Here is a 20,985-nt window from a genome sequence, read left to right on the forward strand (position 1 = left end):
TTTTGTCAGGCTTGGTGCTGTGACCACTTCCATGGGGAGCCCACTCCAACGTCCAACCACCCTTTGGGTGGAGAACGTTTTTCTAATATCCAACCTAAACCTCCCCTGACACAGCCTCAGACCATTCCCTTGGGTCCTGTCTCTGGTCACCACAGAGGAGAGATCAGTGCCTGCCCCTCCTCTTCCCCTCATGAGGGCATTGTAGACTGAATTGAGGTCTCCCCTCAGGCTCCTCCAGGCTGAACAGACCAAGTGACCTCAGCTGCTCCACATACAGCTTTCCTTCAAGGCCCTTCACCATTTTGGTTGCCCTTCTTTGAACACTCTTTAATAATTTAATGTCTTTTTTATATTGAGGAGCCCAACACTGCACATATGACTCAAAGCAGGGCTGCTCCAGTGCAGAGCAGAGCAGGACAATCCCCTCCCTTGCCTGGCTGGCCATGCTGTGCCTGATACACCCCAGGACATGCTTGACCCTCCTGACTGCCAGGGCTGACTCAGATTCAACCATCAACCAGGACCCAGGTTCTTTTTTGTGGCACTGCTTTCCAGCATTTCCATCTCATTCTCCAGTCTGTACACACAACCAACGTTGCTGCTTCCAAGGCGCAGAACCCAGAACCTCCCAACTCACTTCTATTCACTAGAAATCAGAGGAAGAAGTTAAAGGAAAAATAAAATAAGTTCCCACATCTTACAGTGACAAAAATATTTGGAAGCTTTGTGACAATATCAGGAGTCAGAATCAGGACCCTCTAGAAGAATTTCATTATGTTTCCATGGAAAGAAAACATTGTTGTCTTGAAACGAGCTCTTTCACCCAGTGTGCAAGGAGATGATCCATAGAGTGGAGGTTATGTCTGGTTTCCTTCATATGGTAAAAGTTTCTTTCTTCTATTCTTCTGTTCTTAGTTGCTGCAATTACTGAGACATTAAACATAATTTTTCCATTTGGGAGAAGTACATCAACATTAGAATATACTGAAGTCAAGTATCACAGATAATTTAACGTTGCAATTTCTTTCTTCATTGCCTAACAAGAAAAAACGACAAATGAAGAGTCACAGTGTGAACGCAAGCAAGAGAACCCTGTTTGCTTCTTCATCAAAAGAATCAAGAGTCTGTTGATAACTTACAGTTGTTAGTAAGTTTAGCCAATACATCTTTAGCCAATACATGTGCTACATCTTTCTAGACCTGTTAGTTTCAAACAAATCCTTAGGCAACCAAAATACAGAGTAGGCTAGAGAGACTGGAGGAATCTGTATTATGGGACTATGGATCTTTATCAGTGATAGTTTCAACAATGAGAGAAGAAGCAGTTCCCAAAGAGCCACAACTAAAAGCTGGAACTGTTCTTTTCTGCACTCTGATTAAGTTCTTGTTAAAGTCTCTCTCTTCGTATACAGCAAAGGTTGCTTCTGATCAAATAATGCAGGTACTCTGAAGAGGAGGTGTTTTACTGTTAAGGTAGAAGTAGAAAACAAATCAAAAAAATCAAGTCCAATCACAAAAGCTCAAAAGCTGTCAGATAACATAAACAGGTCCCTAGTCACACCAAACCACATCATTATAAGAGAGGGTGCATTTTTCAGGACTGGCCTGCACAATCAGAACAGAGTCTGTTCTAGCTATTTATCAGCTCTGGAAGAAGAGATTGAGATGACTAGGGCCAAAGAGAACAATCTTTTTTTTAAGGCAGACTGAGAGGCATAATAAATTTTATCTATTCTCAGGCACAAATATCTGAAAGACAAATGGATTCAAGGGCCTTGAAGCTGAAGTTGAATATCCAACCTATCTTAATGAACTGAATACTGGGAATGCCCAACTGGGACCATGGGTGCCTGTGGAAGATTTCTGCCTAGTTCTGACAGCTCAGAAATCCCCTCTTAGAGGCAAAGATTAGAGAATTTGACTGATTAGCAAACTGTCATAGGCACAAAACCACCCATTTGTCAAATTAAAGATGCTTGGGCCATGCTAATTAAAAATAAAGTCTGGTGAGACTAGAAAAAAGTCTCAAATTCTTGTTATGCTTTATACTTAATTTCTTTTCAAGAATGGAATGACTACTATACAAGCATTACCACATGTGCCTGCCTGCAAGGGGGGAAAGAGGAAGTGACACACTGAGAAATGAACCCTCCTTTCACAGCCTCCCAGAGCCCTGAAAGGCTTCTGGAGAAGACTACTGACAGACTGAGGTTAACTGGTTTGAGAGGCCTGAGTGGGTGGACTCATTGCCTTCAAGCCTTTTCCTGCTGAGACTGCCAAAAATTATACTACATACAACAAAAGTTTTGCAACATGGATAAATGTCTTCCAGACTGAAATGAAAGCCTTGAGAGACAGGCAACTGAGCTGCACAAAGTAATGCCAAATAAGCATGATGTTCACAGCGCACCCATACACATACACAGCTCACACACATGTATAATAGCATGTGACACAAAGGGCTACAAGACAAAAATTTACCTTCACTAACTCAGTTTTGTCATCATCTTCCCGATGTCGGTAAATGCACTGGCTAAGAAGAGCATATAGTCTTTCCATGCGAGTTATACTGACATTCTCAGTTGCCGCAATAACTAAATCCAGCACTTGCTGAAGCAAAAAATGGAAACTGCAATTCAGAACAGCACAAGATACATCCTCTTTTCTTATATTTTTAAATAGAAGTGGCACTTCAGTAAACTGATTATGTCAAAAAGATTTAATTGGAAGAAGCAAATTAATATTTCACATGTCAGAGAAAAACTTGTATTTCAGACAGGATTTTCTTACTCATCACTATATGACATCAGTGATCATAACTGCAATTCAACTCCTTCTAGAACAGCTGGGAATGACACAATCTACTTTGTCACAGAGTGGCTGCCTCAGGGAAATCATGGTTGCATTTCATTAGAAGTGCAATAGACAGCCCTAAAAAATGAGTTTTTAGAAACAAGCCTACAGATCTTCCAGACAGAGCTGTGCCAGATGGAAACAGAAGCATCCTTAGATGCTCACCTCTACCCATTAGGTGAATCTGTACTGTGACTAACATCAGTCAGCTCCTACCTTTCAACTCAAGAGTGGATGAACTATCAGAGCAGTCTATAGGAAATTACAATCTCTCACACAGTTCCTTGTGTTACCAAAAATGTGAGTGTGGTAATCTGGGGAAAGCAACACTAACAAGCTAGCAGCAGCACTGCTGGGGCTGTTCAGTAGCTGTGTTTTGTGGGAGGCTGTACAGATGTAGCTGAAGAGAGCAGCCACATCAAACAAAAATACTACTGCCTCACAACTGCTTGCCATCAGACTCAGCCTCGCTTAGATCAGCTACTGGAAGATTTGACTTCTACACCTAATATCAAGCAAATAAGTGAAAACACATCCAAAAGAAACCCCCAAGAAAATAAAACCAACCAACCAAAACCCCCATACAAAACCAAGCAGCTCCATTTTGGAGGGGCTCTCTGCTACAAGCAGTGAGTTCCAGTGACACCCATGTCAAGGAAAGAAGTCTTCTAAAAGATGTGTGTCATGACTGTAGCCCTCTCCTCACAGCTAAAACACATATGAGCAGAAACGTCAGTAAGGGCTCTACCCTACCACTTCTGCAGTCAGCAGGCAATAACTTCAGATTACATGCTATTAGCATCCTGATTCTAGAAAAAAACTGTGTAGCTTCTTTAAATATACAAGCAGGCATGAACAACACAACCCCCTGCAATTTGCTTCCTTAGGAAGCCATCTTGGAAAGTTAATTTAACCTCTACAGTTCAGATCAACACTTAAAAATGTGATAGAAATTGTGCTGGTGAGCCCTTTTACCAAAGGGAATTATCTCACCCACACAACGGAAATAACCAAGTAATACTCCCTTTCTTATCACAGCAGGTAAACAGCAGCTTCCTCTGCTTTGACCAACCTCCAGAAATTCAACCTAGTAATTTCCTGACTTTTTCTTGTGGCTACATCCCCTGAGGGGCAGGTCATTCTTCTACCCTCTCCAGTTCATGCAAAGGAACTTCTTTTTCCTTCTGCAGCTAGACCCATGTTTAATCCTTCCCCTGGCTATACTTTAGGATAACAACTTCTGTCCTAGAGGGAACTAGAAAAACCATGTAACTGTACAGATGCAAAATTCTAACATTGAATTTTGAAAGTATTTGAGAAGAAGCAAAGCATTTTATCCAGGATGATCTTTTGGTGCATCTTCTAATTTCAGGTTTAAAGTCATCACTGCTAAAAATCAAGGTTCTTTTCCAGGTCCTAATTAATGAAAGCATGCAAACAGCAAACTAAAATACCCATCTCCCCAGTCCATCATAAAACTGCTAAGCAACAGCAGTAGCAGGTTCACAATTTAACAAGCCCTTTTACATTGAAGATTAGGAAGAGAATGGTCTCCTAAAATTCAGTTCACCAGAAGCAAGAGCAGCCACCTGCACCAGCTCTGGAAACAACAGTCATTACAGGCTGAATCATTTCACAAGCTATATATCCCTCTCATGAATTGCTTGAATTGGCTTTGGTTAACAAGTGACTTAACTGACAACCATACAGGTAGCAAGAAAACATCCTACTTCAGTACTAACAAAATTGAAATTAGACTTACTCTGAGTTCAGAGTAATCCACAGACACTCCCTGTGTGTGAATTTTCTTTGCTTCCCCGTCACATACTTGCAGTTGCTCATCCAGCTGAGAATGTCCCACACAAGCTGTAGGATGTACTTGTGAATCTAGAATTACACACGTTTTTGAAATCAAGATTTCTCTTTATCTGGAATACAGTATCAGTGAAGTGTCTTGTACCTGAAAAAGACTAGCCTCTGCAATAACAGAGACAGAATTGTTATCCATTTTTTTTACAGAAAAATGCTTGACTTCTAACCTTCTAGTGCTGCTCCATAAAAACTAGGAACTTGGACATGAAGAAAAGCACTAGAGAAAAAAGGCGGGGTAAAACTAAGAAAAAATATTCATGCTGCCACTACAGCACTGCACAGTAAACCTGAAGTTAAAAAAACCAAACATGGTCTAAAAAAGTAGTATTTTAGGTCAGGAAACACATCTACACATCTTACATTTCAAACATTGGGACATAATTCTTGTATACCACAGGGGTCTCTGTGTCCACACTGTTTTAGGTACAGCAGTATAGTTTACACTTAGGCTGCTTATTACTGGGAAGATACTCGTACAATTCGGTATCATTTGAAAAACAAACTGTAGAATCAAAAAAAAACCAGCCACTGTAAAAAATCATGGCTGTAGCCAAAGTAACCACAGGAGCAACAACATCATTATGCAAGGAACACTGTGTGTTGATTTGAGAGAGACACAAAAGAAGTAACAGAAGGACATTCAGGAACGCTAAAACCGAATAAATAGTGTCACTCTCCTCAAAACAAAAAGGAGCTAAATTACCTGTTTGACCTTGCACTTACCACTTGAACCTGAATCTTCAACAGTTCTGGCTATTTGGCAATCTGGCATTTCAATCTCTTCTCTTAGATCTGAACATTCAGGAAGCATGACGCTCTTTTTTTCAGCAGGGCATTTAGCCACAAGAGTCACTCTCTCACTTTCATTTTCTGTCCCATTTTTCAGTTGTCCTTGAAGTACATTTTCATGTTCTTCTATAGGACTGTCCTGGGAGGATACAAACTGAACATTCTCCCTCGTTACTGAGATACTTGAAGAGTCTTCCTTCATTTTACATTTTCTTTTTGACTTATCTACAAAGAAATACCAAAAAAAGTAATCCAAGCCATTCCCAAAGCAGTCCTTTCTTCAAAATGCAGCAGCAGCATCTTGCAAGGAAAATAACCACAGGAGCTTCAGTACCATCTCCCTACAAGTGTCTAGAGAAAAGGTTGCAAGTTAATGAGATCAGTTCTCTATTAGATATATTATAGACAGGGAAGGGAAAAAAACTGTTTCGTGTAACTGCAAACTAGCTGAATATTTGAAACAGACAATGTTTTGAATTTCAAGATGTAGGTGCTATTAAATGTCAGTTGGGCCATCAAGGCCAGGCTCTTACAATGTCATGCAGCCAGTGCATTCAACTTCATAACTATACCGAATGAATGATCTCAGGATTTACTCCACAATTTGAAGCAGCATAGTGAAAAATTCAGTGCCTCTGGCATGAAGAACTAAGCATCACAGGAACCTACTTTTAGGCCACAGGAACAGAGAAGGTAGCAGTGACTTTAGATCTTCTCCAAGAAAGTCTCATAAAATGCAACTTGCCATTAGAGCAGGAGGTACTGGTGTCCACAGGCGCTGCAGGCATCTTCCATTTCTCATTACACTTTGAGTTTGCTTTCTTACACCCACAGAGCAAAGAATTGTGTCTTGTGTGGCTGGTTACAAAGCACAAGACAAGTCTTAAAATCCTCAGCATCAAAAAACGTACCTCTTTCCTTACGAGATTCTTTAATTTTTTGGCAGCGTTGCTCAAAATCTTCATCCATTTCATGCCTCACTATGGAATATGCCGTATCACTCAAAGTACACGCTTTGTGCCTCAGGAGAGAATCTGAAATTTTACAGCCAGAACTGAGCATTTCCTACCAGTCAATGAAACTCTTTATTTTTGGTTAATTACAATTATTTTTCTTTTTACATAGGCAGGTTCTGAAAGGTTATCTCAGTCTGTATTTTCAGCATAAAAATAGAAAACTTAATTATTTAAGAAAAAGTACTAGTTACCAATGTGTTCATTGGTAACTAGTACATTTTTTTTTTCTATCACAATTCCATACCTAAACAATATATCTAACACTAAAACATTAACAACCTGGCAAGAAATGCTCTCTGGGGTTGTTTAAAATTATCTAATGGGCCTCTTTAGAATTATCTGATACCATATCCACTGTGGGATTACTAAATTTCCACAGAAAAAATCTATCAATTTATACATCTGAAATTTTTCCAAATTAGGAATAAAAAATAGACCCATACCTGCAGGCCCTTTATTTGGTTTGTACTCTAAAGCATTGCTACATATTAGATCAATATCCTTTAGAAAATCTCTTGCAGTTAAGTATTGGTGCATGTCAATCTTGAAGAGAACTGTCGAGAGGTCCATGGGCTGTTTAATTGTGTCCTTGTAATTGGGTGCCTACAAATTAAATATACATGCTCAGAGATTTAAGCTACAAAAATTCATGACTTTCATAAAGTCAAAAAAAGGACTTCATAAAAGCCCCATATATTTATAACACCCACAAAGATGCAGAAAATAACCAGCTTCTTGAAAATGGAAAAGGTATTTCAGGTGTCTTTGAAGAGACAGACCAGAAGAGGGGGAAAAAAGAAGCAGGGTGGTCAGAAGCATGTGTGGAGCAGAGAGGGTAACTGGTGTGATGCGTTTCACTTCCTTTCAGAAAATCACAGCAGAGAAACCTTTCTCAGTAATGTCACTTTGGGTTCTCCTTGTTGTTGGCAGCAAGAAAAAAACCTGCAGGATTTGCACCTTTGAAGCACCTGTCCTAAGCATCTATTCTAGAATGAGATAACTGGACCCAGAAATGTCAATTTCTTTACTCAGAGCTTAAAAGGAGCCTAAAAGTAGATGAGGACATCTGTGTGTTTACAGGTTATTCAGGTTATTATAGTTATCTTGGAAACTACAAGGAAAGAAAAAGACAAGTGAGTGGATACTTAGGGGAATGGGACTTTGCTGAAATGCAAAGCTATCTTAAAATTACAACTGACTTTGAAGTACATGCCGCTGGCATAGACTTATTCAATAAATTCAATGGGAAGTGTATGGAAGCAAGAAAAAACATGCAGCCTTTATGGTTGATTAAGTACTGAGAAAAGCCCCAGATGAAACTGAGAATAGTATCTGAAAATTTATTTGACAAACTGCTGCTTCTACTCCTGTTCTCACAGAAAATATTTAATCAAAGAGCTTTACACTTTATTAAAACAGCCCTTTTGGTACTTTTTATAAATATAAAGTGATCTCTCTACTTTTTAGTGCTGTAACATACCTATGTATCCAAACCTTTCCATGGGCAAATTGTGTTGACATTTGGTGTAACTGGCACTTGGACTAGCTCCTCCTTGTAGATCCATTCTAACTGAAATATTCTAAACTTTTAAAGATCTTTTAGAAAGAACATAGGGCTTTCAGTGAATACCCAAATAATAAACATTTGAGAGTCTCAAGGAGTCAAGTAAAAGCAAAATTTACTTCCTTCTTCTTGTAATATCAGTATAGTACGGTCCTAACATGAAATATAAACTTTCCTACAAAGAGCAAAAGAACACCAAGAAACTTAAACACAGAGGAATTATGAATACACACAGTTATGATGGTATTATAAGTCAATACTAACCTCCTCTGAGACAATGGGCTTTGTAAATGCTTTGAAACGTTTGTCAATGACAAGTCTTTGAGCCACATCTCTTAAGTAAATCCTGAGTTCACGCAATGTATCCTCTTCCTGCTCTTCCAACTGTTTTCTTTCTTCCTCTGTCAGCTTTCGAGGCGTAGGTGGTGGTGCTACAGGCAGCACTTCCAAAGGCTGGCAAGCTTAATTGAATCAGAAAGTTGTAGTTAACTGATGGCACTCATATACAAGCACATGAAAAATGACTGATAGAAAATTATCACCCAAGCAAATACTGCATTAACTGTTAACCTAGAGTTAGCAAAGTTCTGTATGTAGAACATCCTCCTCACTTGTGTTGTTTTTCAATGCAGGAGGTTGAGCAGCTTGCTTCATAACTAAGTCCTCAAAAAAACGTCTTCTCTCAGCACAGGTTGGACGTGGGATTCTGAAAACTTCTTCATATTCATTATTAAACAATACCTTTATCTAAAACTCGAAGAGAAAATATACTTCAGTTATACAAGGCCGTGCAAACTTCTTATATTCTGTTCCAAAAAAATTAGTATCTCTCTGAATAAAACTGAATACTTATCTGGATAAGATTAGAAATTAACAGTTATCTTTGTGGCCTTAAAAGACTAGGTTTTTACAGCATGGCAATTTAAAGTGCCTTCTCTAAGGATCACATTCTAGGTCTTAAGCTCCATGAAGAAACTGAATGACAAACAACTGAGAAAGGGGTGACTGAGGATTCACCATCCGCAAGGCTGCTTATTTTCCATTTATGTGCCTTGCTGTCCTTTGCCTTGAATCTTCATGGCAGCTACAGAGGGAAAATGGCAAGGCTCAGAGGACAAGTGCTGGCTTTTTAGTAAGTGTTTGGGCTTTCTCTGATTTTATTTTTAATTAATTTAAATGAAGTGTCTCAAATTGAATACTTCCAAGTTGTATTACATTTTTCTATTTCTATTATCAAAAATTATGGAAGAGATTTCAATCCTTATTTTAGAAGGCACTTATTAACAGTATGAAAACTTCTGTTACTGAAACAAAATAGTCCAAGCAACACATTCACATTTTGAACACCTCCCTTTAATGCAGTTTCACATGTCTACAATGCTCAGCATGTCTTCTTGAAGAATTTTGTCAAAGAATACACCTAAAAATTTATTTCCAAGTTGCTTAAACAGAAATTCGATAATTTGTTGAGTTTTCACCCAGATGAAGGAAGTAATTAATTTTTTTAAAATAACTTAAATTTGAAATTACATTCCATCAGTAACAGTGTGGCCTCTGTATTTTTTCAGCAAAAATACATTTGACTTTTCAGTATGTTTTTTTTTTACCAAAAAACGTTTTCAGAAAAAATTTTGTGGCCTCTGTATTTTTTCAGCAAAAATACATCTGTGTGTGGCCTCTGTGTTTTTTCAGCAAAAATATATCTGACTTTTCAATATGTTTTTTTTTTCCAAAAAATGTTTTCAGAAAAAAAAATTTCAAAAATGTTTTCAGAAAAACAGTCTTTCTTTCCTAGCTACTTTTCAAACACAACACTCTTCACTAATGACACACCTAACCACCCTGAAGCCACCAAAACCATTGCTGGAAGCATGTCCATACAACTGTCTAATCATCTTGAGTATGTGAGAAGGGAGAAAAAGCTGGAGCAGTCAATCTTTATTCAGAAAACACTTTAGGCAAATACTTTCAGCATTGTTTGTCTAAGCAAGTTTTAAGGGACTGGGTTTGGATGCCTGAGTAACAACTATGAATTTGCTTAAGAGTGGCATGTAACTCTAATGCTTCAGGGAGTTATAAATTAACAAGAAATTGAGTAACGAAGGAAGAAAAGTATTGACTGAAATACCTCTTCTGGGAGATCTTTCAGTTGTACATTAGATGTTGCAAGGAATAAAACTGGAGTAAACCTTGGGATGCTCTGCAGTAGTGTTGTAAAAACAGATCTCAGCGTAGTTCCAACAGTCTCCCACCATGAAGGGATTTGTGGGACATATATGATACTCGGTGCTGATCTCTGAGCTTCTCGCATCAACTGGTAAAATGAAAGCTTGGATAAAAAAACTACATCATGTAGAAGAGACTACTAAATGACTAACTACTAAATAAATACATATCAGTCAAACCACCTTATGAAATACGAGGTATAAACACAAGACATGAAGACAAATTAATAAATGACTCCTTAATAATCAGGTAAAATTTTCACTTTGACTCAAATACAGACATTTCTATGCAGACAGAAACAGACCTGAATCTCAGCCTGATTTCAGAACTACTTAGGTATAAAATAACTCTAAAGAGCCTAAGAACTCAGCCAATGTAGTGGTGTGCCTGAAAAAATCCCAAAGCTAACTCTTCGGCAAGGTGTGTTTGCCTGGAGAAATCACTACAGAATGTGTTCAGTTCAGAAGGACACACACCCACTTCAGACTGCAGCACAGTCTGAACAAACAAAGGCCTATGTGAAAAGATGAGGGCTAACACAGCACAAGATGTCTGGTTATAATTCATAACTTCAAGCATATTTTGTGAGAGGTGACCAATCCTTAGACTGTCTGAAGAGCTAAATCCCTCACTGCCTCTCATTACCAAAGGTGGGCATTGGAAAATCACAAGCCACTGCCCACAGATGGCCCCTCAATCACAGAACACAACATGCATCTACTACATAAGGGAAGTGGAACAGTTCTTTCACACAAAAAACTTCTCCATGCACCATTTCAGATTAACAATCTGCAAAGGACTTGCTCCTCCTATGTGACAAATGAGTATCCAGTCACATAATGTGTCTGTCCTAACTTGTATAGCTGTCAAATGCTGCTACCAGAGATCAAAATATTTTAATACAGTGATGCCAAAAAGCAAACTGGATTTATTGCCCAAAAGTAAAAAAGCAAAACAGCACCAAACTGCTTATATTTCCTTTTCCTAGTTAATGAAAACTCAACACCATACAAATCTAAGTATTCCATGAATTTTAACACTTTTCCTGCACGTACTGTAGCAGTAAAAGCTGTGTATGTATATGTAAAGAAACCCCAAACAAACAAAAAAAAATTCTTTGCCTCAAAATCTTGGCTGCCCTACAAATACTATTAAAAAAGAGGCTACAGAACGTGCGCTGACGTGCTGTCAGGGCAACGCAGAGCCATCTACTGGTAGCACAGACTCTCAAGAAGCAGCAAAAACAACTTTCTAAATACCACATGAGACCAGCAGGATTTCTTGCCACAGAGAGGGGTTTATTAGCAGCAATTCCCATCCTCCCAAGCTGCTAGTAATATTCTCCCTGTTACATTTCAAATGGATAACACGGCTATGTATAAAATCCTCACGTAGTATCATTCCATCGGAAAAGTGGATTTTCAGACAAAAGTAAACAAAACAGCACATCTAAATCAGGTGACTTATATTGACAATGACTTTTGCTTACTTCACTAGTTTATACACTAATCCTATGAGACTAATGAGGAAAAAAGCTACCTGTACACATGTTTCATCTGGTAATGTGCTAGCAAACAAAGTTGGTGTATCTAGTGTATAAATTGGAAACTTTTCCAGGGAATGTATTACTGCAGCTGCCAAATCAGAAGCTTGCCCAGATCCTGGCTCTTCAATTAGTAAGAACCGTGGCCTGTAAGATGTTGGTTGGTCACGAGGATTTCTACAGTGATAAGCAGAAAACAAGATTAAAAATGAGCGATGAATAGGAAAACAGACATTAGAGTTTTTTCCTATGCACTTTCTTTTGTAAATACTCTTCCTCTTCCACAAAATAATAAGCTGGTCCATGAACAGGAGAACTATCAAAGCCTACTTTCTCACTAATTGGTACTCTGCCTCTGCTAGAAATCCTGCCAGTCCCCAGCACATCTGCTACTCTTTTGGCTGGGTTAAGTAACAGCTCTTAAATCCCAGAGTGGGACTATCCAGCCAAAAACCCACACAAAAGCTCAGCTTGATGGGTCAAGGCAGTGTACTCAGGACAGGAGTAACCTTCACACTTATGTCTGGCAAATATCAATCACCCCACACACACTCTCAACTCCTTTATCTAGCATCCCTCACACCAAACAGTTTAAACACTCAGCTCCCTTAAAAACAGAGCCACAACAGGGACAAATGTACCTGCTGAAAGTGCGGAATTCTGACTTCTTGTAACCAGACATTTTATGAGTCAGCTTCTCTTCAGAGATTGATGGTGATTCCTCATCACTATCGATCACATAATTTCCTAAAATAGGATTTAAAGAGAAGAGAGGTTTGTTAACTTTCTTGTATAGTCTATCTGTCTCTTGCCTTAATACACCTTCAAAATCGGTGCTGAAAACACTTCTCTTGTATTTCATCATTTGAATGCTATTTCCTGAAGAGTTCGTTCTACCACAAATCAAAGGAGAATGCACAAGTCTCTACAAAGCTGTCCTATGTCCCATGATTTGCATCAGATATTATCTCTCTGTTGACAAAAACTTGTGAGCTTTTCTCCTTAGAAAAAAGATGGTTAGGAACACCTTATGTAGCTCCCAGACACTTGAAAAACATTTCTCCTGCTTTAAGCATTTATTTAAAAATAGGTGCTAATAATTTAAAGCTTAGATTCCTCTCTGCAAGTGATAAATGTGATGTTAGCTCCTGTCAGAAACAGGGTCCTCCAGCAGAGAATGTGTAGTTCTCAACTGCTTTTGCATGTCACTCACAACTCCCACCCAGCATTGTGCACACACAAATTATAAAATTGCGCTGCTAGTACAGCTGAGTACATTTGTGTACGTTGATTGCACACATCACAAGCTTTTGCTCTGGCAGATTTTAAAACAAGTGGATGTAGATGTTCTACCTTGCTGTTGGTCCTTCTTTAGTGCAAGCTCAGCATGGGGAAATACTCTCTGCAAGGTTTGTAAAATCCTTTCCAGTGTGTCTTCTAACAGTGGCTTTGAAATAGCTGATAGTGCTTGCCCAGGGGAAGGCACAACCCTCCGTGAAGCTGGAACAGTCTTCTGCATGGCCATGGAAAAGTCATTTGCTTTTATTTTAATTGAATCCATGTTTATCTGCAGTCTCTGTCTGCTTTCGTATAGCTGAGGATAGCGATGCCGCAAAGCACAGAGACCAGTTTCGGCACATAAGGCTTTAATATCAGCACCACAGTATCCTAATAAACAAAACAAGAATCAAATGTTATGTCAGTCTCAGACAAAACAGAATTCAAGGCCAGTACTTCTAAATGGCAACACTGAATAACTTTGTATGCAGCCAGAAATTACCAGGCTAAGAGACAATTTAAAGAGTAACTGCACAGCAGAAAAGTTCTGTCACATGGCTCACAGCCTGATATCCTGCACTTAGGCAGCAGCCCACTGCTCAAAACTTTGTTCCTGGGAAAGATGTTGCACACCCATCTAATGTTCTGAGAGACAAAAAGAAAATTGAAAGCAGTGCCTAAATTTGCTCCCATGTCAAATGCCTCCTCACTGCCTCTCTCTGCCACAAGGTACAAGTGCTTCAGTACTGCCTGCTACAAGCTCAGGTTCCCTACGACTCAAGTCACATGTAGTAACCCACAGATTTCAAGCTCACCAACACATTCTTCAGCCAGCTCTTCAAGTAAGTTGTCCGATGGCTTCGGCTTCCAGTCTCGTGTGTGTATTTTGAAAATTTCTTTTCTTGCCTGGAAACAGTTGCATTTCAGTTTGCCCTAAATTTTCTCTTAAAAGAACAATGACAACACAAACCCACAAAATCCCTTATGCCAATACAAATACTTTTCTTATCTGCTAAACCTTTTAGTATTTTATAGGTCAATTATTAATACACTGTCTGCTTCTTCAAGCTGGAAATTTAATAATTCTGAACTTGTTACATTAAACTCTTGCTGGGGCCTGCAGTAAAGTAAAAGACATTTACATCTACCATAAAAGTGAGTTTTCCCAAGTGTGAGACCTAATGATTCTGAAGGAAAAGTCTTTGTAAAATCCTTATCTGCAAACAGAGGTATTTTCATCAAAGAAAATTCTCTCAAATTAAGGAAAGTTTCAGTAATCGTTTAGTACACAGATTAATTATGGCAGATTTCTAGAACACTTTCACAGTAGAGAATCATGTATTAGATCTTTGTAATGGCACCTCATCTCCTGAGAGCAGATGAAAACTGGAGAAAAATATTTGTGCATTTTTACTAGCTTTCAATCCAGTAAGCCTTTTTATCCTTTTTCCAAGAAGTGATAAGAAATATCAGAGATAGCCAGTGAGAAAACACAAAAAGAGGTCTCCAGTTTTTCAAGCTATCTCCCCCCTTCAATATTTTTTAGTTTCTAAATACCCATTTTTATATTGCTTAACTATTGCCATTGAACTAGAAGCTTCCCAAGCCCTGCACCTGTGCAGTATCCTTCACATCTTTGTCCAAGTCCCTGTAAATAACCTCCAGTAAGATCCCAACATATTTAATTTGCTCCAGCATCAGCCTTGATCAAAGTTTTTGCTACCATGGAGGCATTCTCTCACCCTTTCTTTTACTTTCAAGATGCTAGAGGGGTAGTTTATAACTAATTAATATACCCATTCTTTCTTAAACATTTCAGTTACTATCAGCATCCTATTTTCTTCACCAGTAAAGAGAAACCAAAACTAAGTAGAGAATTAACTCTTTCGTTCAAATCAAGAAACTCTTGATACTTGTTGAAATCACCCTAATCATACATATTCAGAGCCAGGTCTGCCCTGTACACTACAATGCAATTTCTCCAATATCCTATTTTGTCTCCCTATAGCTTTTGTCCAAACTGTACAGATGGAGACTTGCACTGCTGCACAATGCTGCCTTATTACAGGGATTTGTCACAGAGATGGACTTTGCCACAGAAGCGTAAAGTTGAGAGGAAGTTCTGACCTCTTTGTTTGGCAAACGGAAGCGGAATTCTCGTTCAAAGCGACCAGGTCTTCGCAAAGCAGGATCTATGGAATCCAGTCTGTTGGTGGCTCCTATCACCACAACCTCTCCTCTGCTGGTTAAGCCATCCATAAGTGCCAGAAGCGTCCCCACAACAGAGCTAACAGAAAAATATGGTTTTCATTCACCAGCTTAGTAAACTTTCTTCAGTTACACATAACCTTGACCAATGATCGCTCAAACAGGACAAGTTTTTATTGATGAGATGCTGTTTAGCACAAGACTCATTTTGAGTCATAATAAAATATAGATAAGGTAACACAGACCTTTTGCTGATATCAAGCTCAGCAAACTGTTTTCAATTACTGTTTAAAAATCTCAGATTCATTTGCACAGAATTACTAATTTTCGGAAAAATGAATGTGTCACTTGAAGTTAAATAAATTGCCTTTTTTTTCACAAAGATCAAACAGCTTCTATGTAGATACAAGACATACCCTACCTATGAATTTGGTCTTGTTTATTGGACCGTACAGGAGCCAGAGCATCAATCTCGTCAAAGAAAATAATTGAAGGTCGCATCTGGTAGGCCTACAATGAAAACACAGGAATATTGACATCAGGAAAACAGCCCTATTTGAAAGAGAAAAAGCCTGAAAAACATCATGGTTGGAATGGCACTAACTAAATTTTTCAGATTCTGTTAACTGAGCTGACAGAGTAAACTGGCATGAGTAACAGAAGACAGCAGCCTATATCAACTCAAGGAGACTGGGTGACAAGAAACAAACCACATCAGTAGTTTTTACATCTTCCTGGAAACCACAAGAACAGAGACAGGATTTAGCTAAGTTATAGGTTCTGGAAGCAACCCTCTGTTATCAGTTTAAATGACTGTGCTTTCAATCTGCATCTCTTTCCCTCAGATCTTAAGCCACCACCTCTTACTTCTTGAAACATTTTTTGTGACTTTTTGGGAGGTTGTTACGTTTGTTGCTTTGGGGGAGAGGGGGGTGGTAGTGGTGGTACTTTGCAGAATTTTATTATTTCCTTTACTAACCTTTCCCAATACATCTCAAGATTTCAAACCCCTAAAACTTCACTGAAAAAAGGAAACAGTGGCAATCCCATTTCAGTGAAAGGAGCTGACAAAACATAGAGACCATAGAAATTTAATTCCAACTCAGGCAGAACACATGCCAAATTTCAACCTTACCTGCTCAAATAATAAACGAAGCTGTCGTTCAGATTCTCCTATCCATTTACTCAGGCACTCAGCACCTTTTCTCATAAAAAAGGTTACTCTCATGTCACCTTGACTGCATTCATTAGCAAGTGCACGAGCAAGCAGTGTCTTTCCTGTCCCTGGTGGACCATAGAACAGACAGCCTCTGCAATTAAAAAAAAGTAAATTTTAAAAAGTCACATAAGAAAAAAACATCATGGAAAAGCACCTATTACGAACCCCATCCTTAAAACACACAATTTTGCTCTCCTAAACAAAACACCTCATGGATAAGGTAGCAGTAACAGCTGAAGTATGAGAAAAGTCAAAAACATTCCTACACAGTTCTCCAAGTCAGCAAACAAAATCAGTAAAAAGGATAATGAGGAAGTACAAAACCTTGATAAAAGCTTACAGCATCCCAAAAGGACACTTTCAAAACTTCTGACAACCCAGCACGGGTGGCTGGAGCCAAACAAGAACAAACTTCCAACGCAGAATCTGAGACTAGGCTAACTTAGGAATCATCAGTTCGTTTTTCAATGATGCACTCCATATTCATTCTTGTTTTCACATAAGTCAAGGTTTTATAGTAAAACATTTGATTCTCCTTTAAAAAGCTTTGAGTTACTGGCATTGGCTTCCCTTTGCTGGTGACAAAGAAGAAGTATTCTAAAGCTGGAAAGATATTCTGCATTTCTGCATTTATATCAACTACAAAAGCCAATACACTTCTGCTTCAAAAAAGAATTTCAATTAATAAAGAAGCAAAGCACAGAAATATTTTCTTTCCATTTTGAAATACTTTTAAGGTTACTGAAGGCAAAGAATTTTAGGCCCTAGTTCAATATGCTGTGACTAAGTTTTGTTGACCAAGAATATATAAAGCTAACAATTAAAGCACTGGGGGTTTTTGGGGTTTTTTTTTTTTTTTTTTTTTTTTTTTTTTTTTTTTTTTTTTTTTTTTTTTTTTTTTTTTTTTTTTGTAACACAGAAGCCACTTAGCTCTGTAAAAAGAGGACAGATTCTTATTTTAGCTCAAGTACAACAAACACTGCAAGTTTCTAGTTGCATATCCTATCAGTTGCAAAAGTGATACTTGAGAACTTAAAAAAAAAAAAGAGTTGGTGGTAGAGACAAGTGGACTTTCAATAAACAAACATTTGACTTTGAGTAGAAAGTACTTCCTGCTTACAAACCAATCAAGTCCGCTTCCACACAGAGCTATAAAGAAAAAATCCCCAACTCTGCCTTTGAAAGGCAAGACACTTTGAAAGGATGGTCTCACCAGGCAGTAAATCTTTGGGCCTACACATATACTGGAGTCTACCAACTTTTTTTTTTAATTACGTTTTACTACTGTTGAAAAAGACCCCACTGCTGAGAATCTGGAAGCATGAAACATATTGATGCCCCAGTTGAACTCTCCTGAAAATAGGAAAATTAGAACTTAAGAGTTTTAAAGAGTGTCTGTTACCTTGGAGGTTCAATTTTCAATCTCTCAAAGATTTCGGGATAAAGCAATGGAAAAATGACCATCTCTTTTAAAGATGAAATATGGTCAGAAAGACCACCCACGCCATCAAACTGTACCTAAAGATGAAATCAACAGAACACATTTTATATGTTAAAGAAAGCGGCAGCATTGATAAGGTTCCATGAGAAGCCGGATTGCTAGAGAGAAAACTGTAAACCAAGAGAGTTATAGATGGCCCACTACTGGAAGCTTTCATAAATACTGCAAATGTGTCACTGCCACAATGAATCAAAAATACTTACTGAACCATCTATTTGCATTTGTTCCACACCAGTCAGACTTCCTCCAGTTTTCATGGTATCCTTGTCAACTCCTGTTGAGGCACACTTCTGAAAGCTGACCAGAAGAGATCTGATTTGAATTGAATAAAAAAAAGGTGCTTCCTAACTTACAATGCAGATAGAAGACTTTTGATTTTCTAATGATAGCAAGTGAATGCAGAAGACCTTATAAATCTTATAAAGCATGAACTTTCTAAATAGGTAAATACTCATTCCAATGTTTTACATTTCATGGGTAGGAGTAGATAAAGGAAAATAGTCACTCCAGACATTAAACTGAGTTAATTATTTTTACAATACCACTTATGAATATCCAAGCCAGTTAACACAGCATATACAGGAATACAAGCTAAGAACAATTATTCCATATGTGGAGACCATGGACTGACCTTGGTTAGTATGATGGAAGAATTCCTCCCCTTCCCAAACACACTGACATCTTTCAAATAGTTTTAGCTTTTACCTTCAAAAAGTTACAGACCAGGAGAATACTTATTTCAGTGGGTGTTGACATTATAAAGGCTGCCCATGACTCCTGGGCTTTCCTTAGGACTTTGGAATATGTGTGCCAGAAGAAACACATCTGAAAGATGTCAGGCTGAAAACTCATTTGTTAGACTGCTATTAAATTAATATTTCTAAAACATTTGTTAAGTAACAAAATCTATTTCCTACTTATAACATTTGCTCCTATAGTGGTTTTCATTTTGAACAAACAATGGTAAAACATAGAAGCAGTGAAGTTTTACATCAAGAACATACATCAAATGTGTATCTCTACATTTCTGCCCATTCCCACCTAGAAATCAAATTTCTTATAAAAAGTCAATTCTAAAAATCCAAATTTAGAGTCTCCAATCACAGTTTTTAATACCAACAGGTATGATTAAATGTTGCCCCAATTTAGAAAGGGTACAAGATGAAGATGGCAACACTTCGTAGTTAGGCACATGCAAAGTCCTCCCAGGTACACTCCTCCCTCCCCTATTCTCTAATTTCATTAACCTCCTTAAATATCTCTTCTTCTTCTGTATTTCAAAATCCTCATCATCATCAGAAGAGGAAAAGGAATCACTGCTGAGGACTCCATATCTCTGTCTGCAAACATTCAAACAAGTAAAAAATTAAAATGCACTCCAAGTAATACTAAAATTTAAGTCAGGACTATCTCAGAGATTACTTTGAAATCTACAAAGTTTTCAGATAATTGGAAATTTTATCTGATATCAAAGTATATGATGGGATTTTCCTTTTTTATTTAGAAAAATATTTAATTTTTCTTAGGAAGGTAAAATGTATCACTAGTGTGCAAAGAAAATTCTTAATCAAGTTACTGCTTTTGTCCAGTCTCTCTCTCTCAGACACACAAATCGAGTTTCACTTAGCATTATGTAGCCACTCTGTGGAAAATCAACATTTTAAACTTACTTAAAAATTTTACTTCAAAACCTCTTCCTTCCATAATTGTCTGCTTTCAATGTTACTAAACAAAATGTTCCTATCTAGCAAGAGAAGGCACTCTCTGCACTCTGTTTAAACAATCTGACACCCCTTTGTCATTGCTGCTGCAATTCATAAATTAGATTTTCATTCAATATTTTTCTGGTTTAAGGATGGTTTCATACAGAAGCATGAACTGATTCCAAAGAGACATCAGAATCAGTGTTTGCACAATTAAAAAAAATCCATTAAAACTTCCATACAGGCTCTCCCTCTAACTAAATTGTCTTTGGTTTTAAGAAAATAACTTTCATCTTTCAAGATTAAATAGTCTAAGGTTTTCAGAGGGAGATTCTGGCTTCAGTTACAGAACAAATTAATTTCAGCCACACAATCTCAGCCACAACACTCATCACAGTCACAATCACTTATCAATGACCAGAAATACTGCATTTTCAAATAAGATCTGATGGCAAGTAAAAAGAATGGCCTGCCACCACCAGTGTTTGTTTTCTTTATACCTCAGACTACCACAGTAATAATAACACTAATTATATTATTTGCCACCAGTCCAAAACCCTTTGAAAGCATTATTGAGTAGTTAAAGTAGTTAACATTAAAGTAAACTCATGTGACAGCCCTATTGTGACAGAAAAACTATCACTTAACCATACACAAACCTTTTGTACCCTTTGCATGAATCTCTCTCTGAGACAGATGAAGATTGTCCTGAAGAATCTGTGCCATATCTTCTAGGTTCTGTTGAAAGCAAAGAATTTAGAACCATGTCACAAGCAAGTTTAAGATAAAGCAGGACAGACAAAGAGGCAGAACACAGGATGTATATCGCCCATCTCCAAGTTCAGGGAAAGTTTCAAGGCAGGCAGGGGTTAATCAATGCATAGTAGAAGTGAAAAAAAACACACCTGATTTTTAACAAGAACTGTAAAACACTTGAGTAAGAATATAAAGTCTCTTTAATTACTATTCTTTCAAAGTTAGATAGGTCATTTTTTACTGGAAAACAATAAGCATCCCAAAAATGAAAAATGAATAGAAGGTGCACAGGATACAGATGCTTAAGAAAAGTTACTGGCATAATGAAGTAAGAAATTTAAAATTGAGTGTGTGCATGGATTTCCATTCAAAAAGTCCTGCTTCCATGCAAGAAATTAGCTCTTAAGAATAACTGTGCCTAAAACCTACTTTCCAATCTATCTTCATAGCACTCAAA

At 37.9% G+C, this 20,985-nt stretch overlaps 1 protein-coding gene across 1 annotated transcript; it reads right to left on the bottom strand.

Annotated features, from left to right (window-relative positions):
- Nucleotides 1-997: 997 nt before the first annotated feature.
- LOC121340322 (ATPase family AAA domain-containing protein 2-like) lies at nt 998-20,538 on the bottom strand. The gene is made up of 21 exons (XM_041413016.1): nt 20,432-20,538; nt 19,317-19,409; nt 18,273-18,381; nt 17,971-18,086; nt 16,485-16,659; nt 15,771-15,859; nt 15,269-15,428; nt 13,957-14,047; nt 13,217-13,531; nt 12,505-12,610; nt 11,860-12,040; nt 10,223-10,408; nt 8,706-8,841; nt 8,359-8,555; nt 6,974-7,133; nt 6,422-6,548; nt 6,260-6,363; nt 5,449-5,739; nt 4,616-4,740; nt 2,482-2,610; nt 998-1,036 (listed from the first exon to the last, which is right to left on the bottom strand). Exons 1-21 carry the CDS (start codon nt 20,536-20,538, stop codon nt 998-1,000), a joined length of 3,036 nt encoding a protein of 1,011 aa, XP_041268950.1.
- Nucleotides 20,539-20,985: the final 447 nt, after the last annotated feature.

Source organism: Onychostruthus taczanowskii, unplaced genomic scaffold (genome assembly GCF_017590055.1).
Source record: "Onychostruthus taczanowskii isolate IOZ18803 unplaced genomic scaffold, ASM1759005v1 scaffold4, whole genome shotgun sequence".
NCBI lineage: Eukaryota > Metazoa > Chordata > Aves > Passeriformes > Passeridae > Onychostruthus > Onychostruthus taczanowskii.